A 24,341-nucleotide genomic window follows, 5' to 3' on the forward strand; every position below is an offset into this window, starting at 1 on the left:
ATAAGGGAATAATATGCAAAGTCCAGGAATCAAAATAGAGAAAGGGATATCACTGCTCCAGGCAGGTCAAATGAAGATAAAAGCCTCTCCTCCAGATTAGAAGCCCCAGGTGCTGGCAATGCATGTAACAATGCAAATGGAAAGAAATTCTGGACAGCCGCACTCCAAAAAAAGTTTTTGCCTTTATTAAAAAAATGGATTAAAAAATACGCATGCCACAGCAGATCAGAACGGACAGAAGAGCTGACGCGTTTCACACTAACAAACAGTGCTTAGTCATAGCTATGTCAGGAGCTATGACTAAGCACTGTTTGTTAGTGTGAAACGCGTCAGCTCTTCTGTCCGTTCTGATCTGCTGTGGCATGTGTATTTTTGAATAAAGGCAAAACCTTTTTTTGGGGTGTGGCTGTCCAGAATTTCTTGCCATTTGCATAAGGGAATAATAGTGGTTAAAAAGCACTTGTGGGTTTAACCATATTTTTTTTGTACAACTTTCCTTTAAGTTGGGGGGGCATGGCAGGGTGTGTGTCCTATGCCTATATACTTTTGCTAATAGGTGTCCCTCACTCCCATCTCAGAAAGTTGGAAGGTATGCAATAGTAAAGATAAAATGCTAGTTAAACATTCTGCAGAATCTCACTTTTGCAAGTATCCCATTCCTGGTCTCTTATTATGTGTTTTAGTGATTGAGTTGCTTTAAATATGTAGCATCAAGCTGTCAGGATAGACCGTATATTCTTCATTAGTGCACCATACAATCTTTCCATGACCTGGTTCTAGAGAACAAGCATGTCTCCTTCCCTCCCACCTCCTAAAATTCAATACTTCCTGCTCATGGACCTACCATAATGCCTGGAATTATCATGTAGGTGACGCTGTAAAATGACTGAAGAAATAACATTGTTTTGGTCAGCTTTAAACATTGACATATTCCCCCTTGCTCCCCAAACTTACCAAACCAGGCCTGCTGTTCTCCTTGTACCTCTATGGCCAGGCCAAAATCCGCCAACTTTACAGCAGCTCCTTTGCATTTACTGGCAAGTAGAAGGTTTTCTGGCTGTTGTTAACAGAAATGTGGTTAGTTGAATTGACAGATTACTACTTTTCACTGTCTGCAGTTTACAGTCACCCAGGGGGACTAAGGTTCCCTTTATAAAGGTGACCAGACTTGTATGAATGTGCTTGAGAAATGATAAAGTTCAGCAAAAAGCTGCTTTGTCTTCACTGCAACTTTTCATAAAGGGAGGTCTGGTCACCTTACTTTCAGATTGCATGATCTCCATCTCCTTTACCTGATAATCTAGTCACAGATTTGACTTCTCCAAAAAAATGTTTTAACTTTGTTGTTATTATTATTATTACAATGATGGGGATTCTCACAGTAGCAGAAGAGATAAATAAATAGCTTTTTAGTGTTGATGGTGTTTGTACTTTGACATTTCTTCCCAAGGAAATGTCTCTCCACTATTTTGATGAGGTACATGCTGTGAGGCCCACCTTTTGGCTATAGCCTCTTTTAGGCAACCAGTTTCTCTCTTTGTCCTTCCTGATGGCTCTGGCAGGGGACCCCCTGTTTCTTGCTCCACCATTGCTATGTGAATTAGAAAAGTGATCATTCAAGTTTATAGTCTAAAGGATAGGGTTCCTCCCTTCCCTGTTAGGGTGCATTCTACCAGATCTGGTGCTTCATGGACTTTTCAGAGTCATACAGATGCAAGGCTGTCACCTGGTCTTCTGTTCGTATTTTTAGGTTTTGCCAGGTGGATGTTCAGGCCTCTTCTGATACCAGTTTCAGGTGTAAAGTGCTGCAAGCTGCTCTCTGATTTTGGTTGAGCCCTTTCTTGACCTGTTGTTACATGGACATGTTAGTGTTTGCTTGCTGTGTTACCCACCTCTCTTTTGGACTGCTTTTGAACACCCCATGGTTAACACTAAGATCCTGTGTTCCGTATTATACGATTAAGTAAAGAGGATTTTTTACTTAGCTTTTTATGATCTCCTTATTGCTTCATACAAATCTGAGGCTTGTTGGGAGTGGGGGAAATTATATAGGGGGGTGTACCTGTAGCATTTGCCAGTGTCCAATCACCTAAAGGTAATTGCAATAACCATGATTCGGTGTCCTGTGCTGTACTCCATGAAAATTATTTTACAGGTAAGACAGAAATCATCCTTTTGTTTTTATGAGGTAATTTTTCCTTAAAGTGGAAGTCCATGCTAAAACTAAAATGAAAAGAAAAAATCAGTACACATACCTTTTCTGCAGGCGATCCGACCTGATCTCCAGCGGCGGAAGCTCTGATCCCATGCTGAGCTGCCAGCTGCGGCTTCGCTGTGGAGGCGGGTGCAGAGGACATGTCCGACAATGGAAGCCCCATAGTAACTCTATGGGCGACGTCACTCACCATTCATTTCACAGCTGTTGGAGATTGGGTCGGATCGCCTGCAGAAATGGTATGTATACAGATTTTTTCTTTACAGGGCTAGATAGGTTAGTGTTAGAATGTTGGGCTATAGATGCAGGAATTTTAGCTTTAGTATGGACTTCCACTTTAAAGATAATGGGCCGGATTCAGGTACAGCGGCGTATCTTTAGAGCGGCGTAGCGCATCTCATATGCGCTACGCGGACGTAACATAGAGAGGCAAGCTGAGTATTCACAAAGCACTTGCTCCCTAAGTTACGTCGGCGTAGCGTAAATGGGCCGGCATAAGCCCGCCTAATTGAAAGTAGCAAGGCAGTGGGCGTGTAGTATTATAATTAAGCATGACCCCATGTAAATGCATGGCCGAATGAACGGCGCATGCGCACGCATGCTCAGAATCACGTCGCAAATACTCCCTAAGATACGTTGGCTCAATGCTTTCGACGTGAACGTAACCTACGCCCAGCCCCATTCATGTACGACTTACGCAAACGACGTAAAATCCGACGGCAGTTCCGACGTCCATACCCTAAACGACTTAGACCAGCTTTTTGGTGGTTTAACTTTACGCCGGAAAAACGCCTTACGTAAACGACATAGATTACAGTGATGGGCGCAAGTACGTTCATGAATCGGCGTATCTCGCTAATTTACATATTCGACGTGTAAATCAACGGAAGCGCCCCTAGCGGCCAGCGTAAATATGCACCCAAGATACGACGGCGTAGGAGACTTAAGTCGGTCGTATCTTGGCACAATTCAGGCGTATCTGATTCAGAGAATCAGCGCATAGATACGACGGCGCACATTTGGACTTACGACGGCGTATCAGTAGTCTTTGTGAATCCGGCCCATAGTGATTTCCTAATGCTGACATATATACCCTATTGATTAATGTGAAATAATAATTTTAATGATAGGTCTACTATAAAGTGGAAACCTGGACTAATCATGAAGCATAAATTTACAGCCCCCCCCACCACCACATTCTGGCCGGTTGGAAAGCACTGCTTGCACAAAGCTGAACAAGGCATGTTACAGGGAGTCACGGATACCCTGGTGAGACTAGCTCAGTTATAAGAAAGAAGTAGCAGTTGCTACACGCATGATCAGAAATGTGAACTGCTGTGAGTGTGGAGATCACTTCCGGCAGGATGGCAGAAGTTTGCTTTTACAGGTTGTGCTGTACAGGTATTTAGTGTATGTTTCCCCTTTTTACTGATTTTATAGATGAGCTTTATATGTTGAATTATAGTCACCTATTAATTCTGCTACCCAGAGAGTCAAATAACCAACTCTGGTAAAAAAAGTAAATCAACGGAAGCGCCCCTAGCGGCCAGCGTAAATATGCACCCAAGATACGACGGCGTAGGAGACTTAAGTCGGTCGTATCTTGGCACAATTCAGGCGTATCTGATTCAGAGAATCAGCGCATAGATACGACGGCGCACATTTGGACTTACGACGGCGTATCAGTAGTCTTTGTGAATCCGGCCCATAGTGATTTCCTAATGCTGACATATATACCCTATTGATTAATGTGAAATAATAATTTTAATGATAGGTCTACTATAAAGTGGAAACCTGGACTAATCATGAAGCATAATTTTGGTGAACATTGTTTTAAATTGAGAAACTGGCAAAGACCTATGATGAATTAACATGTTTATGTACTTTTCCAGAAATGAGATTGCAGCTTATGTTGTGTCCAAATTTACAGCCCCCCCCACCACCACATTCTGGCCGGTTGGAAAGCACTGCTTGCACAAAGCTGAACAAGGCATGTTACAGGGAGTCATGGATAACCTGGTGAGACTAGCTCAGTTATAAGAAAGAAGTAGCAGTTGCTACACGCATGATCAGAAATGTGAACTGCTGTGAGTGTGGAGATCACTTCCGGCAGGATGGCAGAAGTTTGCTTTTACAGGTTGTGCTGTACAGGTATTTAGTGTATGTTTCCCCTTTTTACTGATTTTATAGATGAGCTTTATATTTTGAATTATAGTCACCTATTAATTCTGCTACCCAGAGAGTCAAATAACCAACTCTGTGACTAGCACCTCTTTCATACTGCCAAGACTGAGTGGCACAACAGATGGCAGAGATGGATAGGTCTTAGAGAGATGGTGAGCATACTGTTGCTGAGCAGGGGAAAATTCCAAAAGGATTGAGAAGACTGGTATAATGGTGGTATAAATACAAATTGATCCTTGAACCACTGATTACATATAAGAAACATACTGCACGTTTAAATACTTTGGGCACAAAACCATGCAGAATAGCACAAAGTAAAGATCACTGCCCTCAACATGCCATGCACCCCCAAATTAAGCTGCTTTCCCATTCCAAACCTTCACATGCCATAATAACCACAACTATTTCAACATCCACAAAGAAAGCCAGAAACAACTTGCCACCAGCATGCAGGCGACAAAACCAACAGCAGGCTTGCATAGAGTGAGAGATGAGTATGGAGGTATGTCCAGCCTGACATGCACATGGAAAAGAGATGGTATGGGCGGGGGAGACAAAACTCACCTTAAGGTCCCTGTGGACAACCCCCATTTGGTGACAGTGGAGGACTGCTTCAAGAATCTGCTGGATGCAATGACTGCGTGCAAACAGCAGGGGGGGCGTTAGTAAGATCTGTGTGCACCCTGCGAGCTGATGGAGGAGGGGAAGGGTGGGAGAGAAGGGAGGGGATGTCTGCCAACCAAAATTAACCATTGCAAACGATGGGGTCTAAAAATCCTTGTTTCAGGTACAGGTGTAAACTGCTCCTGAGTTTGTACATTCACCATTTCACATGCTCATTTCATTGACACTTTTGCACTCAAGACATTTTTTATGTGTTTGATACACACATTTTCACTTGTAAACATACTTCTTGTGACATCACATAACTGTACGTTTATTGGATGGAAGCAAAAACAAATTATTTAGAGATTACCTATTATGCTGATAGATATCTAGGAATTAAAATACTGAGACTTGTATGTCATGAAAGAATGATATAGTCTACCATTGCTGGTTTCTCCTACTGAGAACGCTAATTACTAGGCTGTAACACTAGTTTTTTGGCTTCGAGTATTTCATTCAGTCATTCAGCTGGAATTAGTATAGAGGAAATTTGACTTTTTTTGTCCTTGCTCTGTGACGACAGCCCTTATATTTCTCACATGACAGGTGCCCTTTATTATATTTTCCTTTTTATTTTAAGTTAAATACTACATCAACGTATAAAGTTGACATTCTGATTTACAAACCTGGTGAAGTAAATTCCTAGGACAACCAATCAAATGTAAGGTCTTGCACAAAAACATTCCTCCGGTGGTCTAATTGCTTCCCCTGCACTAAAGTAATGCGACTCAACATAACACATTGCAAAGATACTCTCATTTTGTGGCACACAGAAAACTATATGCATGTAGATTTATTTTATCATGGCTGGCATGGCTAAAGGAATCTACACTGCTGGCTGTTGTATTGTGATTGCCAAAGCACCCGCAGCTGTCTGTATACCCAGTCCTCATTGGATGCAGTCACTGTTTGACCATCAATTTTCCTCAAGGCTTCTTCATTTTTTAAATGAAGTTTGACGAGCCAGGTGGTGCTGACAAGGCCAACTACAACTTTCAGCTAACTCTTGCTTTGGTAAAGTGAACACATCTCACAGTCTGTAACAATCTTTGGTCTGAGATGGAGATCCAATTGTATGGAAATCTAATATATGCAATCACATATTATATACAAAGCAGTCATCTAATAAAGATTTAGGGCCAGATTCAGGTACATCGCCGTATCTTTGTGCCGGCGTAACGTAAATGGGCCGGCGTAAGCCCGCCTAATTCAAAGTAGGCAGGTAGTGGGCGTGATGTATTGAAATTAACTGGGCCCCCATGTAAATGAATGGCCGATCGAACGGTGCATGCTCAGAATCACCTAACTTACGCCCAGCCCCATTCACGTACGACTTACGTAAACGACGTAAAATACGACGGCTGTTCCGACGTTTCCGACGTCCATACCTTAACATGACTTACCCCTGCGTAAGGGGTAAACTTACGCCGGACGTACGCCTTACGTAAACGGCGTAGATTATTGCGATGGGCGCAAGTACGTTCGTGAATCGGCGTATCTAGGTAATTTGCATATTCGACGCGTAAATCAATGGAAGCGCCCCTAGCGGCCAGCGTAAATATGCACCCAAGATACAACGGCGTAGGAGACTTACGTCGGTCGTAGGAAGCCAAAATTCAGGCGTATCTTGTACTGTGAATACGGCGCAAAGATACAACGGCGCATCCAAGAACTTACGCGGCGTATCAACAGATACGTCGGCGTAAGTTCTCTCTGAATCTGGCCCATACTGTATATTGTACTGTCATGGTACATTTTTCCCCCCTAATGTTCTATATGATTATTAGGTGCATTTAGCACAGTAATGCTTTTTTTCAATCATTATTATGCAATACAACTTGTGGGTAAAAGAAAATAGAACATAGACAGCAGTAGCAATTAGCTGTTATCAAATGCCTACTGTTACAAAATGTTTTTCCTTAGTGCTGCCCAAAGATTTTATTCGCATCGGCCCTAATCGCTGGTGTGAAGGCCTCGGGAGGGGTTCTCTAATGGAGGGTCTCTAAGGGGGACCTTGATATAAGGGGACCTTATATCTCTAAGCAAGGGGCAGTGCGCTTCTAAAGTGTTCGAGTTTGCGTTGAAGAAACGTATCCACCCTATTGTTCAGTAATCTGCATGTTTTCTAGCACGGCTCTGTGTGGACAGAGCTGGTGCTTGTTTGCCTTTTCACTACACACAACAGTACGACAGTCAGAAATTAATTTAATTTCCTCTGTCAAGCCAAAAATTTGGGGACAGAACATTTAGAACATCAAAAATATAAATATTTTTGTTTCAATTAGAGTAATGAATGGTTAATCATATTAGTTTCTTTATTGTAGTTGGGGGAGACACACAAGGAAGTGAGAGGAAATCTTAACAGGAAATCCACTTAAACCAACTTACAGATTCCTCCACCCAATTCCTTTTCCAATGACAACTAAATATTTAGGAATTTCTCTGCCTGACACTCCCTGACACTGACAGGTGACAGAAGAGACACTATTGTCAGTGTTAATGTACACTGAGCTGTGCATGCGCAGCTTACATTTAGGGCACTGCTTTGTGCCATGATGATGTGGCAAATGTGCAGAAGGGAAATCATTGGAAGGAAGACTGAGAGAAGATGCAAACGCTCATTGGAACACTGACAGTGCAGTGTTGGGGGGCATTGTTTCACAAATAAGTCTGCGATAATGTGCTAATATGTGATACATACTAGCACGTTATTTTATATAGCTCCTGGAGGCCCATTTAAAAAAAAAAACATTCTGCTTTAAGAAAATAACACATCACTGTTGATTTTTGTTACCGTGACTGAAATTCAGGACTAGGGCAAAATAGATTAAAGTGAACCTGTACCCCATTTAAATGTTTAAAAATTAAAGTCCTGTTAACAACAGTTTTCAAGCTATGGTAATCCTACTAGGGCCGAAACTTGGGGGCGGGGGCGCAGGGGGGGGGACACACCCTGGGTGATGCATCTGGGGATCTGGTGGGGCGCCGCCAGGGTTCTGTCACCCCCCCACCCACACTGGAAAGCACTGCTGTAAGGGTGTCACTGCCGCCCACTGCATAGTTTGCCAAACACCAGAGAACCAAATAGGAGGGAGGCTGCGCAGGCACACTAGCGCTAAATCACTCTGCTCCTCCCACCTGCCAGCACTATAGAAAGGCATTCCAGGGCTACGCTTCAGCATGGGAAAGCCTCTGTGGAACTGGAAGGCATTTTGTAAGACAAGGAGAGGGGTTTGTGTGCAGAAGGCCCTGGACTAGGAAGTAGGGCTTGGTATGGCAAAGGATTGGGGGGCCTGGGGGGGGGGGGGTGCAGAGAAGGCTCTGGACTGGGGGGGGGGACCGAGGAGGCCCTGAGCTCTCTGCTTAGGGAGCACTTGAGAACTGAGTGAATGGCGGTGTTTGATTACTCAGTACTCAGCCTTAGAGCTGGCAGGGGGACAGATGCAGCATCTAAAGTCTGCTCTTCGCTGATGTCACTGCCATCAGTCGGGGCAGCACGTCATCCCGGATTCCAAGTCAGGATCCACCAGCTGCCCTGATTGATGGCAGTCTCAGCGAGCCGCTGAGAAGCTGAGACAGCCTCTTCCCGCCCCTCCACAGCTCAGCACTCCAATAAGTGTGGAGAAGCAGAGAGGAAAGACGCTGACTGACAGTCAGCAGCTTTCCTCTCGGGGATCGATGAGAACCAAGCCATCAGCGATGTTCGGTGGCTCGGTTCTCAGTGCAGTGACGGTGGGGGACAGATACAGCATCAGCCTGATGCTCCATCCACCGAGGTAAGTATGAATATTGTTCCAATACATACCAAATTGTAGGTGTCTTCTGGCAGGTCCTGTGAAGAAAAGGGTCCTCTTCATCCTCTTCCAGCTTCTTCTTCCTTGGGCTGTGGATAGTTGTGAATGCTGCAGAGAGGCAACCTTTCTCTGAAGCACTCTCCTGTCAGCCTAGGCCAGCGTGATGATGCGCTCACAAGGGTTGTGTCCATGACTGCCTGGGCTCATGGGAAGAAGGTTAAATAATGCTGGACATTATTGAAACTGGAAGAGGACTAGTGCAGAAGGGCGCATGGACGATAACTGCAGTGAAAAGAAGATGGGTTTTGCAGCAAAAGCTGCATTTTTTTTTATTGCCCAAGGTCTGGACAGTTTGAAAAAAAAAAATCCCATAGATAGGGTTGGGTATAAGAAGCAACTATAATTAAAAAAATAAATAAAGTCAAAGGCCCGGATTCACGTAGGAGATACGACGGCGTATCTCCAGATACGCCGTTGTATCTCTGAGTCTGAGGCGTCGTATCTTGGCGCCTGATTCAAAGAATCAGATACGCCAGAATTTGTATAAGATACGACCAGCGTAAGTCTCCTACGCCGTCGTATCTTAACTGCATATTTACGCTGGCCGCTAGGGGCGTGTACGCTGATTTACACTTAGAAATATGTAAATCAGCTAGATACGCCTATTCACGAACGTACGCCCGGCCGTCGCAGTAGAGATACGCCATTTACGTAAGGCTTTGCTTGGCGTAAAGTTACCCCTGCTATATGAGGCGTAGATAAGGCATACCAATGTTAGGTATGGACGTCAGAACAGCGTCAAATTTTTCACGTTTTACGTTGTTTGCATAAGTCGTTCGCGAATAGGGCTGGGCGTCATTTACGTTCACGTCGAAAGCATTGGCTTCTTGCGGGTTAATTTGAAGCATGCGCACTGGGATACTTTCACCGACGGCGCATGCGCTGTTTGTAAAAAGCGTCATTTACGTGGGGTCACAATAAATTTACATAACACACGCCCACATCTTCCACATTTGAATTAGGCGGGCTTACGCCGGCCTATTTACGCTACGCAGCCGCAACTTTGGTTTGTGAATACTGCACTTGCCTGTCAAAGTTGCGGAGGCGTAACGTAAATAGGATACGTTACGCCCGCACAAAGATGCGCTCTTCTACGTGAATCCGGGCCAATATGTAGCAAAGGAGGAAGGAAGGGAAAAAAGCAGTTATGTTTTAAATACGTTTTTTTTTTTTTTTAACTAAGTACTTTAGGCGACCTGCCTCTGTATAAATTCATTTAACCAACAAATACAAGATTCTGTAAGTCCAACCTCTATGTCATTTACACACCACTCATTTTGCATATGGCTGCAATAAAAAGGTTAGGTTGTAAAGCGTTTGATGTCATGGTAATATTCTGAGATGCACAGACAGCCTGCTATACTTTCCCACATCCTATTCTTGATGTATTTCCATGGTAACAAACAGAATGGAGGAACAATAAAAATACATGACAGACATACCAGCAATTCGGTTATATTTTACTTGCTATGTGTACAGTAATCCATTACTGTATACATAGCAGGTAAAATACAACTGAATTGCCGCTATGTCTGTCATGTATTTTTAAATTTCCTCCACTGTATATACTGTATATATCCATACAGTAAAAGTAGACACTCTACCAATTAATCCAAAATATGGTTTAAATTGAACATGTGGTCACTTTGAAACTAAACCAGCAGCAGGATACAAGGACCTTCAGTATTCATGTTCAGGCCCACCCTTCCATTCCTGATGCGGGAGGCAATGATCCCTTTGGGAACTGAAATAGCTATCAATTTAATAAGGAAACCCAGGTTTTGAGGTCCCCAACTTGCTTTGCAAGATACCTAAACGTTCAAAATGTACCTCTAGGTTATGTTTTTTCTTGTCTGCTGCCAGTCTTTCCAATATACAATGGAGAAAATAATTACTTGATCCCCTGCAGATTTTGTACGTTTTTCCACAAAGAAATGAAGGGTCTATAATTTTTATCATATGTGTATTTTAAATGATAGAGACGGAATATTAACCAAAAATCCAGAAAAAGACACAATACAAATGTTATAAAGGGTAAGGATGGGGTAAGGATGATTATGAGAAAAGTGAGGGATCAGCCCAGAACTACACGGGAGGAGCTTGTGAATAATCTCAATGGCGTTGGGACCACAGTCACCAAACAAACCTTTGGAAACACAATACGCCGCCATTGATTTAAATCCTGCAGCTCCCGCAAGGTCCCCCTCTCCTCAAGAAGGCACATGTACAGGCCGGTCTGAAGTTTGCCAATGAACATCTAAGGCCCCGTACACGCGTCCGAGAAACTCGACGCGCAAAACACATCGTTTTGTTCGTCGAGTTCCTTGTAAAAGCCGCCGAGGATCTTGGTGAGCCAAGTTTCCTCATTGACTAACGAGGAAATAGAGAACATGTTCTCTATTTGGCCCGACGAGATCCTCGTCGGTTTCCTCGGCCAAAAGTGTACACACGACCGGATTTCTCGGCAGAATACAGCTCCGATCGAGTTTCTGGCTGAATTCTGCAGAGAAACTCGGTCGTGTGTACGGGGCCTCAATGATTCAGATAAGGATTAGGAGAAAGTGCTGATGTCAGATGAGACCAACATTTAGCTCTTTTTCCATTAACTTGACTTGCCGTGTTTGGAGAAAGAAAAAAAGCATTGAGGTGAAAACAAATATGCTTTGGGGCTGTTTCTCTGCTAAAGATATAGGCCGACTATTGAGGGGCCAACGAAAGGGGCCATGTATTGTAAAACCTTGGATGAGAACCCTCTTCTCTCAGCCAGAACACTGAAAATGGTTCGTGGATGAGTCTTCCAGCATGACAATGACCCAAAACATACTGCCAAGGCAACAAAGGAGTGGCTCAAGAAGAAGCACATTAAGGTTATGGAGTGGCCTAGCCAGGATCAAGACCCTAATAATATGGACCATTTATGGAGGGAGATAAAACTTGTTGCCAAGCCACAGTCAAGAAACCTTAAGAATTATAAAGAAGATCTGTAAAGAAGAGTGGACCAAAAGCGCTCCTAAGATGTGTGCAAAGCTGGTAACCAACTACAACAACAACAAGAAATGTCTTTCTTACCTTTGTGCTTGCCAACAAGTGTTTCTACACCAAGTACTAAGCCATGTTTTGCTTGGGGATCAAATACTTATTTTACTCACTGAACTGCAACTCAATTTGATTTTTTTCTGGATTTATGGTTAATATTCTGTCTCTATAATTTAAAATACAGCTATGGTAAAAATTATAAACCCTTCATTTCTTTGCAAGTGGGCAAGCTTACAAAATCTGCAGGGATCAAATAATTATTTTCCCCACTGTATACAACTACTGCTCTTGATAGGGGACGCGGTTTGCAGCCACACTTGTCTCCCTCCTGTTACTCTGCAGCTTTGCCTAGCTTTCAATATGTGACGCATACACACAGATGGAGTGCACAAGCATAGATGTGAGCAAGGAGATTTAATTAAAAGAAAGCACATGAGAAGGTTTAAACGTGTCTTGACGTGTTTCGCACTGTGGCCATAATCTTTTGACTAAACACCATAGCACAAAATATTTCAATGCGCTTTTTATGCATTTTTTTTAGGAGTAGCATCAATATTAATTACACTTCACAGCATATAACAGGGGTTTCAATTGATGATACAGAGTGGTAATGTAACCAAAGAGTATGGTGCAAAGACTCTGGCCTCGTACACACGACCGAGTTTCTCGGCAAAAACCAGCAAGAAACTTGTTGGGTTTTTTTTTTTGCCGAGGAAACCGGTCGTGTGTACACTTTGACGAGAAAACTGTCGAGGAACTCGTCGAGCCAAAAAGAGAGGATGTCTTCTTTTTCCTCGACGGGAATGGGGAAATTTGGCTCGCCGAGATCCTCGACAGCCTAACAAGTAACTCGACGAGCAAAACTATGTGTTTCGCCCGTCGAGTTTCTCGGACGTGTGTACGAGGCTTAATAGCACATTATACATGAAGGATAAGAAAACAAAAAACAGAAGTCTGAAATCCCCCATTTTTGTTCGGATTTAATGTCCACTTGTAGATTCCAGTTGTGTATATGTGCTACCACCCTTAAACGTGACCACTCAGAATTGCACCATTCTAAAATGCAGAATGGAAATCTGGGTACTGACCAAAGGCCACCTAACCGTGCTCCATGAACTCAGTTGCACATCGATACTGTCAGATCTCATTTAATATTTTTAAGCCCTGACACAGCACACTACATTCCTGCCTTGGACTGGCCCTCCCATTTATGTTTCATCCAGTTTGATCTTCAAAGAGAATATTGTGATTATCTGTGATCTTGTACAGCTGTTCATAGTAAACAATCAGCTTTTAGGGTTTATTGTCAAAGCTTAAAGTGGTTGTAAAGGTAGAGCCCAATCTCCATCCAGTGATGTGCACCAGAGCCGAGGTTCTCTCCCTCCTTATTGGCTCCTGCCGCTGTCAATCAGAGGTAGTGATGAGGGTCTGGGGGTGAGGCTGAGGCCCACTCTGTGTGTCGATGGGCACACAGAACAGGGCTCAGGAGTGAGCATGCATAAGTACCCACATAGGAGGCTGCAAGAAGAGGAGGATCAGGGCACCTCTATGCAAAGCCTTTGCACAGGGCAGATAAGTATAACATGTTTGTTATTTTAAAACAAACCAAAAAAAAAACTTTAATATTACTTTAACTGAACAAGCTGAAGTTAGAAGTTGATTTTTTCTATGCACAGCTGCACCAGTTTTAGTAAATCTCCCCCATAGTTTGAATGTTTGTCTGTTGTGCCAAGTGACAGTCTACAATATCATGTACAATGGTATAATCTAACTTCAGCTGTTAAATGCTGTTAAAGAACATTATGTTAGCTTTTAAAGCAAAAACATGTTGTTGATTAGGTAACTATGAGTAAGCTCCCTTTGTGCATTGCCAGTTGGTAAACAAAAGGTTTACTGCATAAAACAGAGGACAATGTGCAAAGTGCATTAACACATACAGTATAACCCAGTCTGTTTATTTTTCTGTTTGGAGTAGACCGATTTTCCTATTTAGATGTGTATGAGCTGTGATGCTTGCTTGAGCTATTCTTCACTGGGCTTATGAAGTGTGAAGTGTGTGCTAACATTTTCTTGCTGTCCATTCTTCAGAAACCAAAACCCTTGTTTTAATTTCACCGTTGCACTATAGAAAGGTCAATCTAACCACTTGCTGCCCGGCTCACGCCGATATACGTTGGCAAAGTGGTTTGTTACCGCGAATCGCCGTATTGGTACGTCTGTACCTTTAAGGGCGATAGCAGAACGGGGAACCTGATGTGCGTGGCCGGCGGGCGTGATCGTAGCCGGCCACCTGTGATTGCATGCACGAGAGCAGGAACAGGGATTTATGTGTGTAAACACACAAATCCCTGTTTTGTCAGTGGGACAGGAGACATAGGGCCGGATTCAGGTAGATCGGCGTATTTTTAGGCGGGCGTAGCGCATCTCATATGCGCTACGCCGACTTAAAGCAGAAAGGCAAGCACCTAATTCACAATGCAAATGCTCCCAACGTTGCGCCGGCAATTCAAAGTAGGTGGAAGGTGGGCGTGATCCATTTAAATGAAGCGTGACCCCATGCAAATGATGGGCCGAACGAACGGCGCATGCGCCGTCCCGTGGACGCATTCCCAGTACGCATGCGTCAGAATCACGTCGTAAATACTCCATAAGATACGTCGAATCACTGCCTACGACGTGACGTAACCTACGCCCAGCCCTATTCACGTACTACTACGTAAACGACGTAAAATACGACGGCTGTTCCCTGGTCCATACCTTAACATGACTTACCCCTGCTTTATGAGGCTTAACTTTACGCCGGATGTACGACTTACGTAAACAGCGCATATTAATGCGCCGGGCGCAAGTACGTTCGTGAATCGGCGTATCTCACTCATTTGCATATGGGAATCGAATTTCCCATATGCCTCCAGCGTAAATATGCGCCCACGATACGCCGGCGTAGGAAAGTTAAGTCGGTCGGAAGAAGCCTATTTTCAGGCGTATCTAGCTCTGTGGGCACGGCGCACAGATACGACGGCGCACATTTACACTTACGCAGCGTTTCTGTAGATACTTCGGCATAAGTGCTACGTGAATCCAGGCCATATTGTTTGTTCTTATTAAATAGGAAAAACGATATGTCTCCTCCCCCAGTCAGTCATATCCCCATACAGTTAGAAACATTAACTAGGGAACACATTTAACACCTTGATCGCCCCCTAGTGTTAACCCCTTCCCTGCCAGTGACATTTATACAGTAATCAGTGCATTTTAAAGCACTGATCGCTGTATAAAATATCAATGGTCCCAAAAATGTGTCAAAAGTGTCCAATCTGTCCGCCGCAATGTCACAGTACAGCTAAAAGTCGTAGGTCACCGCCGTTACTAGTAAAAAAAATAATAATAAAAATGCCATAAAAATTACATAAATCTTTCCCATAGTTTGTAGACGCTATAACTATTGAAGAATGTATACTGGCCTAAACTGAGGAAGAAATTTGTTTTTTAAAAACATTTTGGGGATATTTATTAAAGTAAAAAATAAAAAATAACATTTTCAAAATTGTCGCTCTTTTTTTTGTTTATAACGCAAAAAATAAAAACTGCAGAGGTGATAAAATATCACCAAAAGAAAGCTCTATTTGTGGGGGAAAAAAGGACGTGAATTTTGTTTGGGTACAGCGCGATTGTCAGTTAAATCGACGCAGCCCTGTATCGCAAAAAATTGCCTGGTCATTAAGCAGCCAAATCTCACATTCTGTAAGTGGTTGAACTGGTTGCCAAGAGAAAAACAATATTTTTGTTTTTGTATTTTGTTTGCACAAACCCCATGTGCACTGCAATTTTCCAACTACAGCTCTAATAAGCCCTTTCTATGAATGTGATTGCTGCCCTTTGAACAACAACATTACACATTACAGGACCATGTTACCCAAGTTCAAAAGTGTGCGAAAGTGCTAATTAGCTTAAAAAAAAAAAAAATCGTAGCCTACAACAAAATCATAGATGTGTAGCTTTACTAAAACTAGAGAGTGCAAAATCTGATGCAGCTCTGCATAGTAGCCAATCAGCTTCTAACTTTAGCTTGTTCAATTAAGCTTTGACAAAAGAACCTGGAAGCTGATTGGTTTCTTTTCAGAGCTGCACCAGATTTTGCACACTCCAGTTTTAGTAAATCAACCCCTATGTGAAAGAGGTGAGCTAAAGCATCTTTGTGACATACAGACTGGAGCACAGAAGTCATCAACACAGTCCAAAGTTACAAACAGAGATCACAAAGACACACAGGACTAGAAACAATCATGTAGCTAATCTAAACAGAAATGCCTATTAGGAATGGTTCTCCAGCAGAAGACAGGACAAAGGCCAATCTTTTTTCCCCTTGTATGTCCTAGATATCTGGGTGATGCAAAGAATTTTCTTCAGTAAAATGCACTCAGCCCTCACCCCATTACAACAATATTTGTGTAGTTCCTTCTACAACGTTTCTAGCACAAGGCAGTGTCTAGTACTGCAAAGCAGACAAGAGAGAAGGACAGGACACAAAGGATGGGAAATTGAGATGAAAATAAGAGAGGAGACAGACAAAGGTCATAGCTGCCAACTGTCCCCCAATTTCCAGGGGCAATCAAAGAGTTTGTAAATTCAAATTTTTAGGTCTTCTGTTTTCGGCTAATTACACAAAAAATGTTTTGCAGGATTCAATATAGTGACATCTGTGTAAGATATGTTTTATATAAACCAACTGAGGATATGTGAGATAATGAAGAATGTGTTGGACTGCAGTCATTTGGAACAATGCTGATTAAGATTAGCATCCATTGGAAATGATTTTAAGGCCCCTTTCACACGGACGGATAGAATGGTGCTTTTAGCTGCGGATTCTCAAGTTATCTACCACAGCTAAAAGCACACAGTGCTTTCCTATGGCCCCATTCACACACTGGGCTGGATTCAAGAAGCAATTGCGCCTGTGTAACCATAGTTACACAGCGCAATTGCTTACTTGCCTCGGCGTAACGAATGCTCCTGATTCAGGAACCTCGTTACGCCGACTGCAGCCTAAGATATGCGCGGCATAAGGCTCTTATGCCCGCATATCTTAGGCTGCATTCTTGCGATGGCCGCTAGGTGGCGTTCCCGTTGTGCTCAGCGTATAGTATGCAAATTGCATACTAACGCAGATTCACAACGTTACGCGAGCCCTGCGTACGCAGTTTACGTAGTTTCCGTACGGCAGTTTTCGCGTAAGGCTGCCCCTGCTATTAGCAGGGGCATCCAATGTTACGTATACCCGTCGTTCCCGCTTCGCGAAATTTCAAATTTACGTAGTTTGCGTAAGTGATTCGTGAATGGCGCTGGATGCCATTCACGTTCACTTTGAAGCAAATGACGTCCTTGCGACGTCATTTGCCGCAATGCACGTCGGGAAAGTTTCCCGACGGAGCATGCGCTCTACGATCGGCGCGGGAATGCGCCTAATTTAAATGATTCCCGCCCCCTACGGGATCATTTAAATTGCGCGCGCTTACGCCAGGCATTTTGCCGGCGTGCCCACGCAATTTACGGAGCTACTGCTCCGTGAATCAAGGGCAGCGCAGTAAATTTGTGGGGGCGCAGGGCAAAAACGTTGGCCTGCGCCTCCGTAAAAAAAGCGCAAATCTACCTGAATCCAGCCCACTGTGTTTAGCTGCAGTTTGGTTACATGCGGTTTGGTGCAGATAGAAAAAATAAAATTGACTGCGTCTAGGAACGATTTGGCGCAGCTATCTGCACATAACCGCAGGTAATCACAGTGCACCGTATCAGCTGAGTTTGGTATGAATCATGAGGGGGAACTCCACGCCAAATTTTAAATAAAAAACGGCATGGGTTCCCCCTCCAAGAGCATCCCAGGCCCTTGGGTCTGGTATGGATTTAAAGGGGAACCCTTACGCCAAAAAAAGGCGTGGGGGTCCCCCCAAAAGCCACACCAGACTCTTATCTAGCACGCAGCCCAGTCGGTCAGGAAAGGGGGTGGGGACGTAATAAAGTAATTATTAGGCCGCTCTAGAGGTCTTCTTCCGACTTCGGGGGTCTTCTTCTGACTTCCGACTCTCTGGTTCTTTCTGCCTTCTACCGGGTTCCTCCACTATCTTCTTCCAGCTCTTTTACTAGCGGTGGCCTGGTCTTCTCCCTTCTTCCAACTTCGGGGGTCTTCTTCCGACTTCTCCGCTCTCTTCTCCCACTCTCCGGTTCTTGCTGCCTCCTGCCGGGCACCTCCGCTATCTTCTTCCAGCTTTTTTACTAGCGGCGGCCCAGTCTTTTGCGTTGTCTTCTTCCCTCTTCTCTTTTTCCGATGTTGACTCGACAATCTCTTCCGCTGTAATGCCATGTGCGCGGTGCGCAACGATTCATATAGGCCTCTTAAGATGTCACAGTCCCATCATGCTCCGGGTGGTGATGACATAAGGGGCGGGGTCACCGGGTGCCATCACCCAGTGACCACGCCCCATGCCTATATAAATCGTTGCGCACCCGGCATTACAGCGGGAGGAAGCGCCATATCAACATCGAAGAAGAGAAGAGGGAAGAAGATTACGGAGAAGACTGGACCGCCGCTAGTAAAAGAGCTGGAAGAAGATAGTGGAGGAGCCCAGCAGAAGGCAGAAAGAACCAGAGAGCGGAGAAGTCGGAAGAAGAACCCCGAAGTCGGAAGAAGACCCCCGAAGTCGGAAGAAGGGAGAAGACCGGGCCACCGCTAGTAAAAGAGCTGGAAGAACATAGCGGAGGAGTCTGGCAGAAGGCAGAAAAAAACAGAGAGCGGAGAAGTCGGAAGAAGACCCCCCAAGTCGGAAGAAGACCCCCGGAGCTGCCTAATAAATTACTTTTTCTTCTTGACACTTTTTCCCCCAGGTGAATGGGTAGGGGTATGATGTACCCCATACTCCTTTTCATAGGGTGGGGGGCGGGATCTGGGGACCCCCGCCTGCAGACCCCAACAACCAACTTGTCGGGAAGAGGCCCTTGTCTTCATCAACATGGGGACAAGGTGCTTTGGGGTGGGGGGCCGGAGGGCTCCCCACTGCCCCAAAGCACCCACCCTGCCATGCGGCCTGGTACGGTTCAGGAGGGGGGGCGCTCGCCCGTCCCCCACCCCTTTCCTGACCGACCGGGCTGCGTGCTCGGATAAGGGTCTGGTATGGCTTTTGGGGGGACCCCCCACGCCGTTTTTTATATAAAATTTGGCGTGGAGTTCCCCCTCATGATTCATACCAAACACAGTGCCTGGTATTGGCGCGGATACAAGTCGGATCCCCGTTTAATATCGTGCCGCAGCTAAATGCAACCGCATGTAAACACAGCTAATCACACTGTACAAATGCAGCTGATCGCTGTGCCTGGAGTCTTGAATTTCACAGAAAATAAACATGCTTTTAACTGCGGCAGAACAGCCGTCTGTGTGAAAGGGGCCTAAAATGTTGGCAACCATTAGAGATAGATAGATAGATATATAGATAGATAGATAGATAGATAGATAGATAGATAGATAGATAGATAGATAGATAGATAGATAGATAGATAAATCTGGTGTATTTTAGAAGAGGAACATTGTGTCCTTGGATATTAGCAAACACGAGTTTATTTAATTAGGCAAACAATATGCAAAGTGAAGTGCTCCAAAGCAAGCAATTGGAATTTACAGTTCACTGATAAGACAGCAGAAAACTGAAATCTGGTTGGTTGCTATGGGTTGCTGCACTTTCAACATCATGATTGCTCTTTACACTGCTGTTTTTGAATAAGCCCCACGGTGCAGTAGTTCAGGAAATGCAGACATGTGGTGCAGAGTGGTGTGCACACAATATTATCAACTGAGAGACACATGGAAGAGAGCGCAGGAGGGGGAGGACATAGAAGAGACAGATGGAGGAGGAGAGAAACTAAAAATAGGTGCCAAAGAGAGCAAAAAACAAGCAAAAGAAATGCAGAAAAGAGAGGAGGAGAGGGACTGAGGAGGGGGACAGAGAAAAAGATGTTGGGGGAAAGATAAGAAATGCTGGTTACACACTAAAGAGAAAATAATGTATAAAATAAAGAACAGAAGATGCTATTCGAAGAAGACAGTCAGAAAATGATGGGTGATTAATTAAAGGAGTGAGGAGAAAGGGCACTTATGAGTATACCAAATGCAGCACAGGTAGATATCATGCAAGTTAGATGCAAAGTATCACGCCACAGGCTATGCAATGCTTTGTATATGCCTCCTGCATTGCTTCATACTCCAGATTCCCACTGGCAGCTATACAGAGCTGTGCATGCTGGGCCTCAAAATGCATCTGACTGTACAGTGCTCACTCACTCTCTGTTTATTGGATGAGAATAATCAAATGAAGCCATGGTGAAAAGAGGACAACAAGCAAGTAAAGGAAGAAAGGTGGCAGTGAAGGGTAACAGACAATAAACAGAGAGTATTGTGAACTAACTCAGAATCGTCATATGACATACAAGCATACATATATTGTAGGACAGGTTCCTCTGGCAACCGGATGATAGGATGCATCAGTGAGGCTATTCAGTACAGATGATTTCATGTACCGCCTTTTATCATCCAGTAGATGGTGCTATATGAGATCTTATCATTAACTCATTTAATATAAAAATAATAACTATATAGAATAATACTAAAGATCTCATTGAATCTCTTTATATGAAAATAATATAATTAGAGTAATACTAAAGATTTTATCATTGCATCTCTTATTATGAAAAGAATCACCATATAGGATAATACTTTTTAGTATCTCACAAAATCTACGGAATTGTGTGAATTAAAAATGGAAAATAATGCACCTTTCATCCATTGCGCTTGCTTATGATGTAGAGGTTCCTGTCCCTTGTTGACAGTAGAAAGAGCCATTTTGGAAAAAAGGCCATGTGGTTTCTCAGGTCTAAATAGTTATTCCTCATGTCTCAGTGACACACCTGATTCATAGTTAAAAGATTCCCTCTAACCTTTTGAATATTAACTCACAAAATGGCTGCCTCCATTGTGTAGGTGACAGGTACCCTTTTATTGACAGGAACGGTCCAAACAAGATATACATGTTTGATCAGGGACAATTAATTTATCTTTCAGAAGACAGCACTATATTTTGTAAGTCCATACTCTTGTTCAGGGCATAGTAAGGCATTGTTTATCTGTTTCCCTTCATGCCCTCCCAGATGCAAACCCCCATCATCGCTACATACCATCACCCCATCTCCCCATGCACTATCCCCAGAGCCAGATGGTGTAGGGTGTGGTGAAGGGTGCAGTACCCCACGATGCGCCGCTTCTCACCTGGACCCCCATGCCATGTCACCCCCTTCCCCTTCAAAAATACTAACCTTCAAGTCCCTGTGCACAATGTCACAAGAGTGTGTGAAACAAACACTTTCTAATATCTGATGGAGACAGTGACTGTAAAACAAAACCAGCAGACCCACATGGTACAGGGGCAATGATTTGGCACAGACAAAAAGGGAACATGTTGGGTATGTGGAAAATTGACATACATTGGGAAGGAACATTTGCATTTGGGGGTAAAGGTAAATGGGTATTCATAAGGAATTTAGGAATAGTTACAAGAACGTATACAAATAGGGAAGATAACAGTAGGAGAAAAGCGGATGTAGTTAGGAGGTAGGACATTAATGATAGGGTTGAATTAAGCAGAGCATTCAGGGTTGGTGAGATGGTAGACAGTTTGTAGGAGAACAATTTGATTGAGACCAATATGTCACAACAGAAGGAAAAAAAGACAGAGGGAAGACGTAGATTGAAAAAAGGGAGAAGGGACAAGAGGAGAAAAACAGTGTCTTAACATCACAAAACATCACATCAGAAAAGGGGCAGCATGCAGGACTGTACAGGGACACATTGTTTAAATGCTAAAGCAAAGAATGTCACCCTGGGACTTCTATGGTCTTACTTAGCAAGGTAGTGCAAAATGCAATGACTTCATGCAAAGTGTAGCAACAAATTTGACTTCTATTTAACAGGAAGAAATTCAACCTGATTGCCAGATAGGGCTTACAGCACTTTGCACTTCATCACTGCTCTTTGCCCAACCATAACAAATAAAGCCATTGGTGTTTAAATGGAAATCTAATTTCAATGTACTGCTGGAAATACAGCAATTTTAGAGGCATGGTAGAGTTTACTAACATCTCTCCAAATTGTTACTTTGTAATTTTTAAGATCAAAAGATTTTTGATATGTGATTGGTTGATACCAGCAACATCCACATTGTCCCCTTCATTATATATCATTAAACATGTTAGTAAATCTCCAGAGTTTAATAAAATCCTGTATAGTAGTCTTACGTTAGGAAACATCTGCAGGAAAATCCCCTTACTGGGGTTATATTGTGTTCAAGATCAAAGTGTATAGTCCTGAAACAGAGTTCTGACAAAATAAACAATGGGTTTTTGATTGTGGTGATTTTTTATCTAATTCGTATATAGTGAATGTGGAGGTGCGGAGAGGATTTAGAGCTTTAAGATATGAAGTGTAAGAACTTCTATTTATAATGAAATATCACTTGTTCATAATTTTATGATAACCATTTTTATTCTCATATGTATCAGCCCTAATTTGAGTGGCATACTTAATACAGCACAGGACTTGAGTCACCCTAAAAATGGCTGGGAGGGGACATGGGTGAGAGGGGGAAGGAGAAGGGGAATTCTAATAATAGAGAATACCCACCTTGCATCTGCTTCACTGTAATATTCTCTTGCCACAATGTCTTCAAACAACTCCCCTCCTGTGACCCTGTAATGCAAGAGACAGAGGAAAACCTTTTAAATGCACACTAGTATTCGCATAATGAAAATGTCATCAGCACAATATTTGTCTTACAACATCTGCATGTTTTTAAATGCAATTCTGTAATTACTGGTATATTTATTATATAGATCTCATCCACCTTTCCAACTCCTCATTGTCCACCACCCTTTTCTACCAATCACTCCACTGGCTTCCACTCACCCACAAATTCAAAATACTAACAACAAAATAAAAAGCCGTCCACAACTCTGCCCTGAGTTAAATCACCAACATTGTCTAAAAATATTACTGAAACCATCCTTTTTGCTCTTTATAAAACTCCTGCTCTCTGACTCATTCATCTTTTCATCCCATGCTTTCTTCTATGACTTCTCCAGAGCCTCTCCCTATCTCTGGAACTCTTATGCCCTGTACACATGGTTTTCCTGACATGCCAAAACCCGACGTTTTTCCCGACGTGATTCCTCTCAAGCCTGCCTTGCATACACACGTTCAGTCAAAAAAAACGCTCAACCAAAGCGTGGTGACGTCCAACACGTACAACGGAACTATAAAGAGGACGTTCCATTCAAATGGCACCACCCTTTGGGCTGCCTTTGCTGATCCTCGTGTTAGTAAAAGTTTGGTGAGAGACGATTCGCGCTTTTCAGCCTTGTGCTTTTCAGTCCGTTACAGCGCGACGAATGTGCTATCTCCATTAGCACAAACATACGCCATTCTACGTGAATCTACCCCATAGACTTCTTGTCGGTTAGGAGTACCTTTACCAAAATAAATTCAGTCACTTCCTTGATGAACTTCTAAAGGAATGACCCAAAATTGTATTCATTATCAAAAAGCATGTGTAGAAGGCATTTCTTACTAGTATGCTCAACAGACCAAGCTTTTAGCCACAAAATCATGTGCATGGGCACAGAGATACAGTAAGAGCGAGAAATATGCTTTTGTCAGACACAATGCGTGTTGCGTGCCAGAGAGAGAGACAGAGTCAGATGAGGGAAACAGTGTCAATATAGCACATGGCTCCGGGACAAGGGAACAGCTATTACCCTGAGCGGTGTTCTCTGTCTCCTGTATGTAGGACATCTGCGGAATGTATGCTATTAGGCTGTTTTTGACCAGCTTTCTTAAACCAATTTTAGTGCTTGATGAGAAGCGTTGGAGTCAAAATAGCAGGGGGTGCCATAATAAACTGAATAACACTTAAATCCTCTGCCTTCTAAGCCATGAAGTGTGCTATGCCTTGCAAATAATGTTTTTTTTTAAGTATTAAGGTTAGGAACTGGATTCCATGTACAAGGAAGCCCTGTTTTAACCTATCCATGAGGCTGGGCCTTTTAAAATCCAGGCCTCACCCGTCATGTTGGGCTCATCTCAGAAAAGGTCTTCTGAGTCTCTAAACCACAGAAATAGACCACGGCCCTAGTCCTGTTTAGCACTTCTTGTCAAGGTGAGCATTCAACGCAGGTTCCAGTGGCCAAAGCAAACATTACAGGCCAGTCCCACATGGTGGTGTCCGTGTATAGTGCCCAGGGTATACACAGAGGGTAACCAATCCAGAAACTGCTAGGTATTGCAAGGCAACGAA

General features: G+C 43.4%; 1 protein-coding gene across 23 annotated transcripts in view; it reads right to left on the bottom strand.

Annotated features, from left to right (window-relative positions):
• CAMK2B (calcium/calmodulin dependent protein kinase II beta) overlaps positions 1–24,341 on the bottom strand; it is a 219,548-nt gene that overhangs the window by 58,507 nt on the left and 136,700 nt on the right. For 18 of the 23 annotated variants that reach the window (XM_040346001.1, XM_040346006.1, XM_040345999.1 and 15 more), the window contains exons 5-7: positions 22,673–22,738; positions 4,964–5,036; positions 955–1,057 (exon numbers count right to left, since the gene is read on the bottom strand). In XM_040346001.1, the coding sequence (XP_040201935.1) occupies positions 955–1,057; positions 4,964–5,036; positions 22,673–22,738 (242 nt within the window). Of the gene's footprint in view, positions 1–954; positions 1,058–4,963; positions 5,037–21,309; positions 21,383–22,672; positions 22,739–24,341 lie in introns of all 23 variants that reach the window. The other 5 variants (XM_040346000.1, XM_040345998.1, XM_040346003.1 and 2 more) reach the window with 1 other exon arrangement.

This window comes from Rana temporaria, chromosome 3 (genome assembly GCF_905171775.1).
Source record: "Rana temporaria chromosome 3, aRanTem1.1, whole genome shotgun sequence".
Lineage (NCBI taxonomy): Eukaryota > Metazoa > Chordata > Amphibia > Anura > Ranidae > Rana > Rana temporaria.